The sequence below is a fragment of the Diceros bicornis genome, chromosome X, assembly GCF_020826845.1.
Source record: "Diceros bicornis minor isolate mBicDic1 chromosome X, mDicBic1.mat.cur, whole genome shotgun sequence".
Taxonomy (NCBI): Eukaryota; Metazoa; Chordata; class Mammalia; order Perissodactyla; family Rhinocerotidae; genus Diceros; species Diceros bicornis.
The window spans coordinates 61425934-61440232 of NC_080781.1; the positions used below are offsets into that span (position 1 = coordinate 61425934).

The 14299-nt window shown below is 37.5% G+C and overlaps 1 protein-coding gene across 1 annotated transcript in view; it reads right to left on the minus strand.

Moving 5' to 3' along the window:
- Nucleotides 1-1186: 1186 nt before the first annotated feature.
- Nucleotides 1187-14299, minus strand: part of OPHN1 (oligophrenin 1) — a 578007-nt gene continuing 564894 nt past the window's right edge. Inside the window, exon 24 of the mRNA XM_058536058.1 lies at nt 1187-1273. Within this exon, the coding sequence (XP_058392041.1) occupies nt 1258-1273 (16 nt within the window). The 3' untranslated portion in view covers nt 1187-1257. The remainder of the gene's footprint in view (nt 1274-14299) is intronic.

Genomic DNA, 14299 nt, shown 5'->3' on the forward strand with positions numbered 1-14299 from the left:
GGTTACCAGAGGGTAAAGGGGGAGGGAGGAGGGCAAAAGGGATAATTAGGTACTTGTGTGTGGTGATGGGTTGTAATTAGTATTTGGGTGAACGTGATGTAATCTATGCAGAAATAGAAGTAGAATGATGTACACCTGAAATTTATAAGATGTTATAAACCAGTGTTACTGCAATAAACAAAAAATTTAAAAAAAAATAATAAAGTGGTTATACTTTTTTAATTCCCACTAGCAGTATACAGGAGTTTCAGTTCCTCCACATCATCACCAACACTTGGTATACTTAGTCTTTTTAATTTTGATCATTCTAATGGGTAAGCTGTCTCTAATTGTAGTTTTAATCTCATTTTCCTGATGGGCAGTGATGATGAGCATCCTTTTATGTGTTTATTGGACTTTCACATATCTTTTGTAAAACTGTCTGTCTTTTCATTTTAACAGTGTCATAAAAGACCAGAGATTTTAAATTTTAATGAAGTTCATTTTATCAGTTTTTTTCTTCATACATTTGGTGTTGTATCAAAGAAAATTTTTCCTAGCCTAAAGTGACAAAGATTTTTGCTATGTTTCCTTTTAAAAGATTTATAGTTTTAGTGATTACATTTAGATCTATGATCCATTTTGAGTTACCTTTTTTGTATAATGTGAGGTGAGGGCTAAGGTTTATTTTCCCATACAAATATCCAGAATTATTTGTTGGTAAGACTTTACCAATTAAATTGCCTTTGCACCTTTGTGGGAAAAAAAAGTGTATCTGTGTGTCTCTGTGTTCATCTGTGTATGTATGTATGTATTTCTGGACACTTTGTTCTGTTACATTGATCTATACGCCCATCCTTTCACCAATACCACACTGCCTTAATTATTTAGCTTTAGAGTAAGTCTTGAAATCAAGTAATGTAAGTTCTCCAACTTTGTTTTTTGCTTTTCTTTTTTCGAAATTGCTTTGGTTGGTTTAGGTTGTTTGCATTGTTATATAAATTTTAGAATCAGCTTGCCAATTTCTTCAAAAAATTTGCTGCAATTCTTTTCTTTTTATAATTTTATTTATTTACTTTTTTCCCCCAAAGCCCCAGTAGATAGTTGTATGTCATAGTTGCACATCCTTCTTGTTGCTGTATGTGGGACACGGCCTCAGCATGGCCAGAGAAGCGGTGCGTCGGTGCTCGCCTGGAATCTGAACCCAGGCCGCCAGCAGCAGAGCGCGCGCACTTAACCGCTAAGCCACGGGGCCAGCCGCTTTGCTGCAATTCTTATTCAAATGACTTTGAATCTGTAAAACAATTTGGCAAGAATTAACTTATTAACAATATTGACACTTTTTCAATTCATAAACATGGTATATCCCTGCATTTATTTAGTCTTTCATTTATCACTATTAGCAATATTCTGTAGTTGTAGTAAGAGATCATGCACATCTTCCGTTAAGTGTAGTCCTAAGTATGTTTTGGTTTTGGTGTTATTTTAAATTGTATCTCTTAAAAATAATTCATTTTCAAATTATTTAATGCAATTATATAAAAATGGAATTGATTTTTGTATATTAACTTTTTATCCAGTGACTTTGCTAAATCTTACGAGTTCTACTAGAGTTTCCTAATGTAGATCCTTTAGGATTTTCTATGTAAGCACACATGTCATCTGCAAAGAGAGAAAGTTTTATTTCTTCCCTTCTAAAGTTTGTGTCATTTTCCCCCTGCACTGTTATAATGAACAGTATCTCTAGTATAATCTTGAATAGAAGTGGTTAGAGCAGGAATCATTTACTTTTTCTGATATTAGAAGGGAAATCTTCAATATTTCATCATTATGAGTAATGTAAGCTGCAGTTTCACTCATAGTTTCCTAAGATTGAGGAAGTTACCTTCTATTCCTATTTTCCTGAGGGATTTGAATCATGAATGGGTCCTGAATTTTGTCAAATGCTTTTCTTGCATCTATTTAAATGATTTTTATTATTTTTCTTCTTATTCTGTTAATATGATTAATTATATTGATTGATTTTTCAAATGTAAAACCAACCTTGAATTCCTGAGGTAAGCCCCACTTGGTCATGGTGTATTACCTTTGTGTATATTGTTGGATTTGATTTGCTAATCTTTTGTTAAGAATGTTTGCATCTATGGTCATGAATAATATTCATCTGTAATTTCCTTTCCTTCCTCTCTTCCTCTTTCTATCTTTTCTTTCCTCCTCCTCCTCCTTCTCCTTTTTCTTTTTTGTAATATCTTTGTCAGGTTTTGGCATTAGGGTTATACCAGTCTCATAAAATGAGTTGGGAAAACTTCCTTCTCTTATATTCTCTGAAAGCTTTTGTGTAAAGTTGGTATTATTTCTTCCTTAAATGTTTGAGAGAATTCATCAGAAAAAAATATATAAATGGCCCTGGAATTTTCTTTGTGCAAGAGTTTTTAATAATAAATCCAATTTCTTTAATACCTATGACTATTCAGATATTCTGTGTAATGTTGCATCAATTTTGGTGAGTTGCATTTTTCAATAAATTTGTCTATTTAATCTAAATTCACGAATTCTTGGAATAATTATTCATAATATCATTACATATTAATGTTTGCAAGAAATATAGTGGTAATCCTGCTGATATTGATGATTTGGGACTTCTTTCCTTTTTCTTTTTGTTTCTAGCTAGGAAATTATCAATTGACTCAGTGTTTTGAAGGAACTAAATTGTGGTTTTCTTAGTTTGTTCTATCATTTGTCTGTTTTGTATTTCATTTATTTCTGCTCTTATTTTTATTATTTTCTTTCTTTCTCTTAGTTTAGGTTTGCTTTGTTCCTCTCTTTCTAGAGTCTCAAGATGAAACTTTAGTTTATTAATTTAATGCATTTCTCATTTTTAAATATAAGCATATAAAGTTATAAATTTCCATATAAGCACTGCTTTAGCTGCATCTCACAAATTTTGATAAGTTGTATTTTTATTGTTCCATTCAAACTATTTTCTAACTTCCTTTTTGATATCTTCTTTATTTAGAATCATGTTGATTAATTTCTAAATATGTTATTTTTCTAGATATCATAATTTATTTCTAGTTTAACCCTACTATGGTCAGAAAATACTCTCTGTATAATTTCAATCCCTTTCAATTTATTGAGATTTATTTTATGGACTAGTATATGGTCTCACTTGGTGAACGCACAATGATCACTTGAAAAACATATATATTCAGAAGTTGTTAGGTATTCTATTGTAGTCATGCATCACTTAATGACAGGGATACATTCTGAAAAATGTATCATTGGGTGATTTTGTCATTGTGCGAACATCATAGAGTGTATTTACACAAACATAGATGGTATAACCTACTACACACCTAGGCTGTATGGTACTAATCTTACGGCACCACTGTAGTATATGCAATCATCATTGACTGAAACATCATTATGTAGTGAATGATTGTATATAAATATAAATGCCACAGCTTCTTTATCCATTCATCCCTTGATGGGCACTTAGGTTGCTTCCAAGTCTTGGCTATTGTGAATAACGCTGCAATGAACACAGGGGTGCATGTACCTTTGCAAATTGGTGTTTTCAAGTTCTTTGGATAAATACCCAACGTTGGAATAGCAGAAATAGAAGTACAATGATGTACACCTGAAACTTTTACAATGTTATAAACCAATGTTACTGCACTAAACAAAAAATTAAAAAAAAAAAATAAATAAAATGTTCAATCCCCCCCCCAAAAAAAAATATAAATGCCAAGGTGGTTGATAGTGTTGTTCAGATCCTCTATGTCTTTACTGATTTTTTGTTTCTCTTTTCTATCAATTGCTGAGAAAAAGGTGTTAAAACCTTTTACAACAATGATGCAATTGCCTATTTATCACTTCAACTCTGTCAGTTTTTGCTTTGTGTACTTGAGGCTTTTTTATTAATCACATACATGTTTATAATTATTATGTATTCCTGAGGAATGGACCCTTTTATCTCTATGAAACAGCTATTTTTTTGGATAATATTTCTTATTCTTAAGTCTATTTTATCAGCAATTGATGTAGGCCTTTCAGCCTTCTTATGCTTGTTATTTGCCTCATGTATCTTTTCCAACCATTTACTTTCAACCTTTCTGTGTCTTTACATTTATAGTGTGCCTCTTGAAGATAACATATAGTTTGGCTTGCTTTTTAAATGTGTTTTAATAATCCCTGTCTTCTAATTGGAGCATTTACCCCATTAATATTTAATGTAATTATTGAAATGGTTGGATTTAGATAAACTATTATATTATTTCTTTTCTATTTTTTCCCTCTAGTTTTTGTTCCACTGTCCCCTTTTCCTGTCTTTTTTATTTTCTAGATTATGTGAATTTTTTTCAATGTAAATATCTTTTAGAGATGATTAATTTTATTTTATCTATTGGCTTTTTAGCTATTCTTATTTGCATTATTCTTCTAGTGATTGTTTTAAGGATTGTGATATGCATACCTAACTTTTCATCATGTACTTAGAGTTAACATTTTTCCACTTCATATAAAATATAAACTTTGCAACCATATACATCCATCCCCCCAGCAATCCTCAATTTTTTACACCATATTTAATACATATAAACACATATGTTATATCTAAATACATTGTAAACTTAAGACAGTGTTACACACATACGCTAAGGTGTATTTTAAAGAAATTAACAGGAAAAATAATTTTTGATATTCACCCAAATATTTATATTTGTGATGCTCTTCATTAAATCCTGAAGATCTGAGTTTCCCTCTAGCATCATTTTCCTACAGCCTGAATAAGCCTATTTGGGATTTTGTGTAGTTCAGGTCTAGTGACAGTGAATTATTTTAGAATTCCTTAGTCTGAGAATCTTATTTTACCTCCATTCTTGAAGGTTATTTTCACTGGATATAGAACTCTAAACTGACAGTTGTTCACTCTCTTCTGGCCTCCATGGATTCTGATGGAAATGTATTATGATTTGAATTATTCCCCTATATATAAGGTGTCATTTTGCACTGGCTATTTTCAAGATTTCTCTTTACCTTTGGTTACTACCAGTTTGACTGTGATGTACTCAGGCAGGGTTTTCTTCATATTTATCTTCTTTGGGGTCTGATGTGGTGAATGAATCTGTAACTTGCTATCCTTTACCAAATTTTGTAAGTTCTCAGCTATGTTTTCTTCAGATAACTTTGTTTTCTGTCCCATTGTTTTCTCTCCTCTCCTTCTAGGACTCTCATTACGCATCTCTTAAAAATTTTGTATTGTTCCACAGGTCACTGAGGCTCTCTTCATTTTTTTTTTTTGATCTATTTTTTTCTTATTTTTTAGATTGGATAATTTCCATTGATCTTTCTTCAAGTTTACTCACTCTTTCTTATATCATCTCCTTTTTGCTTGTTAAGTCTCCACAGTAACTTTTATTTCCAAAATTGTGTTCTTGTATTGAAGTTATCATTTAGTTCTTTTTCACATTTTCTATTTCTCTGCTAATATCACCTACATTTTCATTCATTATGAGCATATTTTTCCTTTAACTCACCAAGCCTAGTTTCATCAGCTGCTTTGAAGTCTTTGCCTGTAATTCTAACATCTGGGTGATCTTGGAATTGCCATCTTTATTCTTAAGAGTGGCTCACACTTTTCCAGCTCTTTATATGTAGAATAACATTGGATTGTTTCTTGGACATGGTAAATGTTATATTGTAGAGCTTTGGACTCTCTTACATGCCTTCTAAGAGTGTTGATTTTTTTTAGCTGCCAATTAACTTAGCTAGATTCAAATTATTACTATTAATTGTCAAAAGATTACTCAAATTTGGTTAGATTCAAATTTCCAGCTCTGTTATGCCTGCTCTGAGAGGCAGCTCAGATCTCAGTTAGACTGCTTTCAAACTGCTCCATATATGCATGGTTCAGCCAGTGATTGGCAGAGTTTTTACACAGAATGTAGGATTCTCCTTCTCTGCATTTCTCTTTCTTGGTTCCCCCCTCAGTCACTGGAAGCCCTAGTTACCCTGAGCTCCTTCCCTTAGTCCTTCTAGCCAAAAAGACAGCAGGCTTTCTATCTGAATTTTCTCTATTCCATGCTGTGTCACAATTGTGGCTTCCCTCAGGACAAAGCAATACAAATGGGAAACTTATCCAATTTGGTCATGTCCTCCAAGTTTAGATTCCCCTACAAAATATAACTGCTTTTGTTTGTTCCCCAGAGACCTTGGGTAGTTGTTTTATTGTATTTAGCCCAGAGTTTATTGTTGTTACTTTAGGAGGGCTGATTTGTTAGGAACTTATTCATCCATACAGAAAACAGTACTGTATAAATTTAAAATGAATATTTATGGTTATAAACAAAGGCTATGTCCAAGGACATGTAGATATTACATGGTACAGTCTGCCCTCAAAACCAGGTTTTCTTCCTACTGCACAATAATTTTCAAACAATACTTACAAAAAAGAATATACACCATTGATATGAAAATGAGTTTCACAGTGAATTTTTATGATGCTTCTAGCTTGACAGAATTTCTCAGATGCCTTCTCAGGTGCTTCTGGGACAATGCCTATCACTGAGCACAGTATGGTGGTCAAGCCATGGCTGAACTGCCCCTAAGTTACTTTAACTTTGGATAGCCCATTCAATTCTGAGAGTTCACCTTTGAGACGTACAGATTCATAAACACCATTGCATCAGCTTCCCTGGGGATGAATTGGACTCTGAGGAATTGGTTTATGTTCACTGAGCCACCAGAGACTAATTTACAAATCAGAGTCTATTTATTAATTTTCAATGAGCAATATCACTCCTGAGCAAGCTGAGAACTCATGTCAGCTTATTCTCCTCTCAGTAGCGAAACACACTTGGGAAAGCAAATCAAGATCAAAAGTCCCTGAGTGAATGCAGTCAGGGCACAGAGAGAGAATATTTTGAAGGAGAACATCAAAACTTGAGAGCTACGAGCTTCTGCCCTCCCTAGCCACTTCTAGCCAAAGTCATGAATTTCTTCTGCCTGCCTCACCCAATTCTAGAACTAGAGAGGAAAATTCAACAAAGCAGGTTGGGTGTGGGATTAGTCTTTCTTTCCATGTTGGTTTTGACAGCTTTTAATCCAGGTATTTGTTGAATCTGAGACTCTGCTCTGACTGACCCCCCATTCTATCTAGTCATGCCCTCCTCTAGGGCTGCTCTCTACTATTCTTTACCCCACTCCATCCAGGTAGAGCCTTGAGGATATGATCTGTCTGCAACCTGGGCTGTCACTACTGCCAACCACCCCCTCACCAACTGAGCCTAAACAAATCATACTATAAATCTATTGAGTCAGCTTTTTACACTGTCATATTCACCATCAGCAGCAGCAGCAGCAGCAGCAGCAGCAGCAGCAGCAGCAGCAGGCTTTCATTCTAGCAATTCCAGTAAAGTGGCTTTTACTTACATGATCTCATGCTATCATCCTAATACCTCTGTGAGGTAGGAAAGGTGGGTATAATTATCTCCACTTTATAGGTGAGAAATCTGAAGTCCAGAAAATTTATTTACTCAGACATGTGCAGCTAGTTAGCAATGAAGCCAGAATTGGGATGCTTGTCTCTTACTTTTCAGTCTCAAACTGTTTTCTCTACAATAGTGTTTCACCCAAGATGCCATTTATAATGTGAATTCCTAAGCCCCACCTTCTTTTATCAGAATCCCCAGGGAGGAATTCTTTAAAGGGTCTTTAAAGGGCCTCCCAGGTGTTTCTTATAAACAGGCAAAATGGAAAATACTGCGTAATACCCTGTCTACCTATCAAGGTTAGCCAGTTAGTGCCTCCTCTCCCATGTACAGTGCTGGAAATATCCTGGAAACATGTTCGTGTGGTCCTAGGCTTTTGAATTACATCATTTTTTAAAAGCTCACACTCCTTTATATGGGCCACTTCAGCTGGGGAATCATGATAGGCTGAACGATAATCTCTGGTGTTTGGCTATAGTTCCTACACGCTTTTATTTCTGGAACTTCACTTACATGAACCCTCAACCTTTGTGATTATTTTCAACTCATTTTTTTAATGAGTCCCAGGTAACTCATGTTGTTGTGTCTTTTTTTGACCCAATGTGAAAGTGATATTCTCTCCAAATGCGATAGGTATTGCAGCCGACTAGTGTTGTATGATCCAAGGCCTTTATTTCCCTAGTAATCTAGGAAACTTTCCATTTCCTCCCATGGATCCAAAAAACGAAGGAGAGTTAGAATACCTGCCATCATTTAAGGACAATCTGCCGATCAGCTCTTGAGAAATACTGCTTGAAGTGTCCTTCAAGCTTGGCTCTTCCAACTTTACAGTTTTCTCTTTCAGGAAACATATAGTCATCTGCTTGGGGGACCAATTGCTCTGCCTATCCTTTTAGAAAACCAAGTGGGAACTAGTAGGGGGACTATGAGTAAGGAGGCCACTTAGTCCTGCCTCGCCTAGAAAAAAATATTCTTCCTGGCTCTGTAAGGTCTAGCCTAGCTCACCAGGACTAGAGCTCAACAGTTAGATTTGGTCATCAAATCATCCTTTTCCTCACACTGTCCCCTCTGCATATATTTCCTTCTGGGACCTCACAGGCTGACTGAGGACAGGATTTTAGGATCTTATCTCCAGACTCTCTCCTGTCTTTTCTTTTTCTCTCCTCTCCTCTCTTTCACTCTCTGTCTCTCTCTTCCATTTATTCTAATCACAACAGAGACACGTTAACACACCCTTGTCTTGACTAGAGGTTCCTGTCTTTCTGAGGCCATCTCCAAAGATTAGTACAGATGCTAAGATCCATCTCTCACTTACTTCCTACTCAGCACCCTAACCACCATATCTTTCTTTCCAAACCCCTAAAACTAAATCTTCTAGTGGCAGATACCTGGTCTCTGGTGCTTAAGGAGGCAGCTGGCTAAACTGATGGCCAAGCTAAGCTTTACATTAATGGGGAATGGTCAGCTGGTAGAGGAGCAAATGAACAGAATTGACTATGTCACTTTCTATATCTTTGACCTTAGCTAAGTCACTTAACTTCTCTGGAACTTACTTTCTTTAAATGATAAATAGAGAAGGGGGATTTAGCAACAAGCTCTAAGTAAGTGGTTTTCTAACTGTATCTACAGTACTCTAGGTCCATCACATTTCACTTCAACCAGAGAAGCTCTGTTTTTATCTCGAGTATAAGGAGGCCCCATGTAAAATACATTGGAACAAAGGGTTTAACAACTAAAAACATTTTTAACCACTTATCCAAAGAGTTTTTTAGGGTCAATCCAATCCGAACATGTTTTTGTCAGGCAATGGAAGCTCTCTGTAACCATCTCAGACAAGTGGAGACATTGGTAGTTGGCTTATCCAAAGGATAAATTTAATAGGTGAGGATTTCAGTCTGGATGATCCAGTGAAGTAATACCATGAAAGGTTGGTGAGGGAGATATTTAAGGGCCACTTCACGGTCATTAAAAAATCACCCCAAGTGCGTGACCAGCCCTACCCTGTGGCATGTTTCCCATAGATACTGAGCTTATCATAAATTGTATGCATAATTCTGCCTCACACTGGATAGATATTAATGAGTGTCTGCTAGGGATGAGGCTCATGAGTGGTGACAGAGGTGGCATTACAAAAAGTTCATAGATTGACTCAATTCTCATGACAACACTTTTATGTATCACATCCTCACTTTATAGGTAAGACAGCTAAGGCTCAGAGATGAAGAAGTTTGCCTAAAATCACAATTATTCCTTCATTATTTTTTCACACAGCTGGTAAGTGGCAGTTCTGGGACACAAATTTTTCTGCCTTGCTCAGCAACCTCATTTCATTAGTTGATAATGAAACCGACAAACAGCCGTTGATGATTAAGCAGCTAGTAACTATGGGGGATTGGAATTTGCCAGCTCAGAATATGTCTCTGCCCGAATGACATTTTGGCTCCCACCCCCACTAACTAACCAAAGGAGTTTGGGATGGGAGGCCTGCCCCCAAAATAGGCCATCACCATAGACATCTCCGGTATCTGGGTGGGTCCGTGTTAAGCCCATTCTTAGTTCTGGTGACCCTTTATAGAGACATTTACATTTGAAAGGAAAATATCCATCTGTAAATGTATCTATCTTCTTCCTTGTATCAGGAAGAAGCAGGGGATGGCCTTACCTAGAAACTTATCAGAACAGAAGATGAGGACTTAAATCTGCACGATAAACTTACCCATTGTTAACTGTGCTGTTTAGATAATATGCTATCTGACTCCCACTAGGTTCCTATAGGTAACATCCCTCTGGAGTTGGGGTCACCATGGTAATGGATGTTTGAGCTATTTTTTTCAGGAACTGAACCGCTTGTCCACTTCGGGCCGGATTGAGACCAACGACACATCAACTGGGCCCTTTTGACGGCAAGAGGTTGGAACTCCACCCTCAGGGCATGCTAATGCCGCCATTCTGTGAACATGTGTCCTACGAAGAGTCATGAAGGCTGACTACGCATGTGCAGATCGTCAATTACCTCATCTCTCCTCACCTCCAATAATTTCAGACCACCTTGCGCCCTTCCCCATAAATACCCTTGAGTCCCTATTTTCGGGGAGGTGGGTTTGAGACTTGTTCTCCCATTTTCCTCACTTGGCTGCCTTGTGATTAAACCCTCTCTCTCTGCAATCTCGTCGTCTCGGTGATTGGCTTTCTGGGCGGCGGGCAAAATCGGACCTGGTGCGGTAACAATTAGTCCTCTGGTTTCCACTGGCCTAGGAGATATCCAATCTGCATTCCTATAGCCAGCATTTTACTTAAGACTCATAATTTATCTTCTGGATTATTGCAATTGCCTATTGCAAACGCCAGACAAGAGCTCCTGGCTTCTTGTCTCTTGCCTCCCCAATCCATTCTTCACCTAGTTGCAGTATTCTTTATGCAACACAAATCTAACCATATTGCTTCCTTTCTTAAACGTCTTCAAAACTCCCACTGTTTTTAGAATGAAGCCCAAACTCAACATGAGACATGTGGCACTTACCACCCCACTACTTAAGCCAAAACCTTGGAGTCATCCTTTATTTCTTTCTCCCCTATATCCATCAGTAAATTCTATCTACAGGACCTCTAAAACATGTTCTAAATCTTTGCACTTCACACCACATTCCCACCACATTCATAGCTACCACCCTTGGCAGAGCCACTATTATCTCTGTCACTTGGACGTTGCAATAGCCTCTTAACTGCTTCACTCTTGACCCTCTACAGCCTATTCTCCACACAACAGCTAAAGTAGTCTTTTTAAAATGCAAATTAGACCATGCTATTCACCTGTTCAATACTTCCAATGAATGCCTATCTCATTCAAAGAAAATGGCTTATAAAACTCTAAATAATCTGCCCTTACTCTCTGTTACCCCCTCTCCCTACTACCTCTCTTTGCTGTTCCTCAAACACAGCAAGTTCATTCCCATCTTAGGATTTTCCCTAAGTAGTTTTCTCTGCCCAGAAAGCTCTTCCTTCCTAATGTCTCAAGCCTGGTTTCTTCTCATCATTTAGGTCTTGGCTTAAATGTTACCTCCTCAAAGAGGCCTTCCTGGACCACCCAAGTTAAGATCCACCCAGTCAATCTATCATATCACCTGATTTTATTTTTTGCACAGCACTTATAACTATCTGCTATTTCCTTGCTTGTTTATTGTTTGTCTTCCTACACTAGAGATTAAGCTCAATGAGAGTAAAAACTTTGTACTACTCTATTCCTATTGTCTACAATAGTGTGTGAAAAACAATAAATGCTCCATAATTATTTGTAGAATGAATAAATTATCCCTTCCTTTATTTCAAATTTTTTCTCTTACCACTCCCTTTCCCACCCTGCTCTCAAGAATTCCTTGCAGTTTTGTGAAAATGCCTGAAAATTTCATGTTCTTTTTTGCCTTTGTTTCCTCTTTCTAGGATGCCCTTAGACTGAATTACCTTCCTGGAAAATTCCTAGTTATCCTTCAAGATTCACTTCAAATATTACTTCCTCTGAGAAACCTTTTTCAGATCCCTCTAGAAAGAATATAGACTTCACCTCTGTGTTGCTAGGGTGCCTTTTCCATATAGTCATTATACAATGTTTTTATTTACTATAATCATGTATTGTCCATCTCCCCCTCTGAAGCCATTCCCAGTACTTTGCATAGTGATTGGCATTTAATGAATGTTTGCTGAATGAATAAATGATATAAAAGCCAAAGCTGTCTATACTCTACCAGACCACCTCCTTAGCCCTCTTGAGCTATTGGTGAGACAGTGTGGCTACAGAATTTTGGATCTGAAAGACTTAGCCTTTGGAGTCAGACAGTCTTTTCTATGTTTCTTAGTAACTGCAAGGCCTTGGACAAGTCATGCACCTCTATAAAACTCAGGATCTTCATTTGTAAAGTTGGCTAACAAGGGTGACCAACAGTCTTGATTTGCATGAGAGTGAGGGGTTTCCTGGACACAGGAATTTCAGTGTTAAAAGCAGGTAAGTCCCAGGCATATCAGAAGAGTTAGCTATCCTAGCTAACACCTACCTTGTTGTGTTGCAATGAAACTCAGAAATAACCTATGTGAAGCACTTAGTACCTCTAAGTGTTATCTGATCTTTCTGACATCCTTCTCTACCCTTCCTCTTACTGATCTAACTTTAAATCTTGGCCTTCCCCAGGATTTCTCAGAACTTGCCTTTCTTAGACTTCCCTTTGTTAGCTAACACTCCCAGACATAATGAGAGAAATATAACATTGTGTTTAAGGGTCTAGAATAAGACAGACCTGTGTTTGACTACTAACTGTGCCTACTATCTTTGTGATCTTAGGAAACTTATGTAATCTCTCTGAACATTGGTGTCCTCAAGCATTGAATAGAGATGATAAGAGTACTTATGTAGAGGAAAAGTTGCTTCCACCCTTGTCTTATCCCTCTGCCCACTCTCTTCCTCTAAGAGGAGGTAATGCTAATATTATTGACAAAAGCCTGTGACATTGACTAGGTCATATTTACTTGTGGGAGTGGTCACTATGCAAAAGAAGGTCATGCACATCTCTATGCAGCCTCATCTTTCTCTTGTATTCCATGCAAGCCTGCTTTTATAGGACAAAACTAGCCCTTAGTGTGCATATATCTCTGTTGTCATCATTGTGATTATCTGTCATTGTGGTCTCTGTTCTACTCAAGCCCTCCTCTCCGTATACACACAAACACACACTTTCGTCTTCCATGCAACTGAGTGAATCAGAGGATTCAGGACATGCCCTTGGCAGGTGCATTTATCTCCTCTTAGCTTCCTGATTCCATGCATGTGGTCAGAGGTGGTAAAGTCCCAATTCTTATTCTGAGCCCCAAATGCTCTCAAACAGGCTCCTCACTCTCCCAGGATCCAAAAAAATATGTGCAAAAGGTCCTAGGTCTATGATCTCAGCCTCCTGGAGTATGTGTTTTTCAGAGTAATGGACTCAGGACTCTCAGTTGTATGAGATCTGATAGTCTGTGTTGGGTTTGCAAATATCCACTTGCTGCTTGTACAGAAAGGAGCCCTGAGTCAACTTCACATTGATATCACTACCCCTGCATAAAGGCAGACCTTTCCAGATTCCAAACATCTGGGCTCACTGATAATTCCATCTTTGGGTTCAACCCTACCTGGTTTGCCAAGTTCCCCTCTTGGGCTGGGATCTTCTGGTACAATGGTAGGCACTGGACTCCTACATAGACTCCAAATTTTAATCTTCATTTATACCTGGAGTTAACAGGAAGTCTCCCAAAGCCAACCACGGGTGCCTATATCAGGATCTTCCCTTTTTCTCAATTCAGTGAATCTATGAGGTCCATCTTCTTTTTTTATTAAAAAAGTTTTTTTTGAGGAAGATTGGTCCTGAGCTAACATCTGTTGCCAATATTCCTCTTTTGCTTTTTTCTCCCCAAAGCCCCAGTACATAGTTGTATGTCCTGGTTGTAGGTCCTTCTTGTTCTTCTATGTGGGATGCCACCTCAGCATGGCTTGATAAGTGGTGAGTAGGTCTGCGTCCAAGATCCGAACTGGCAAACCCCAAGCTGACAAAGCGGAACGCACAAACTTAACAGTTATGCTACTGGGCTGGCCCCATGAGCTCAGTCTTCTGCTTTTATCCTTACTGTGAATTTCTGCCTGCTCATCTTTACTTGTATTCCAACCTACCCTCTGAAGATAGAGCTCATATTAGTGACCATATATTTTTGGTCAGTTAAGTAGGTCCAACAACCCACTTGCTATGCCTCAGTCAGTCAATAAAAAACAGCAATGGGCATTGCTCCTGACTCCCTTGTGTGTGCTTTTATCT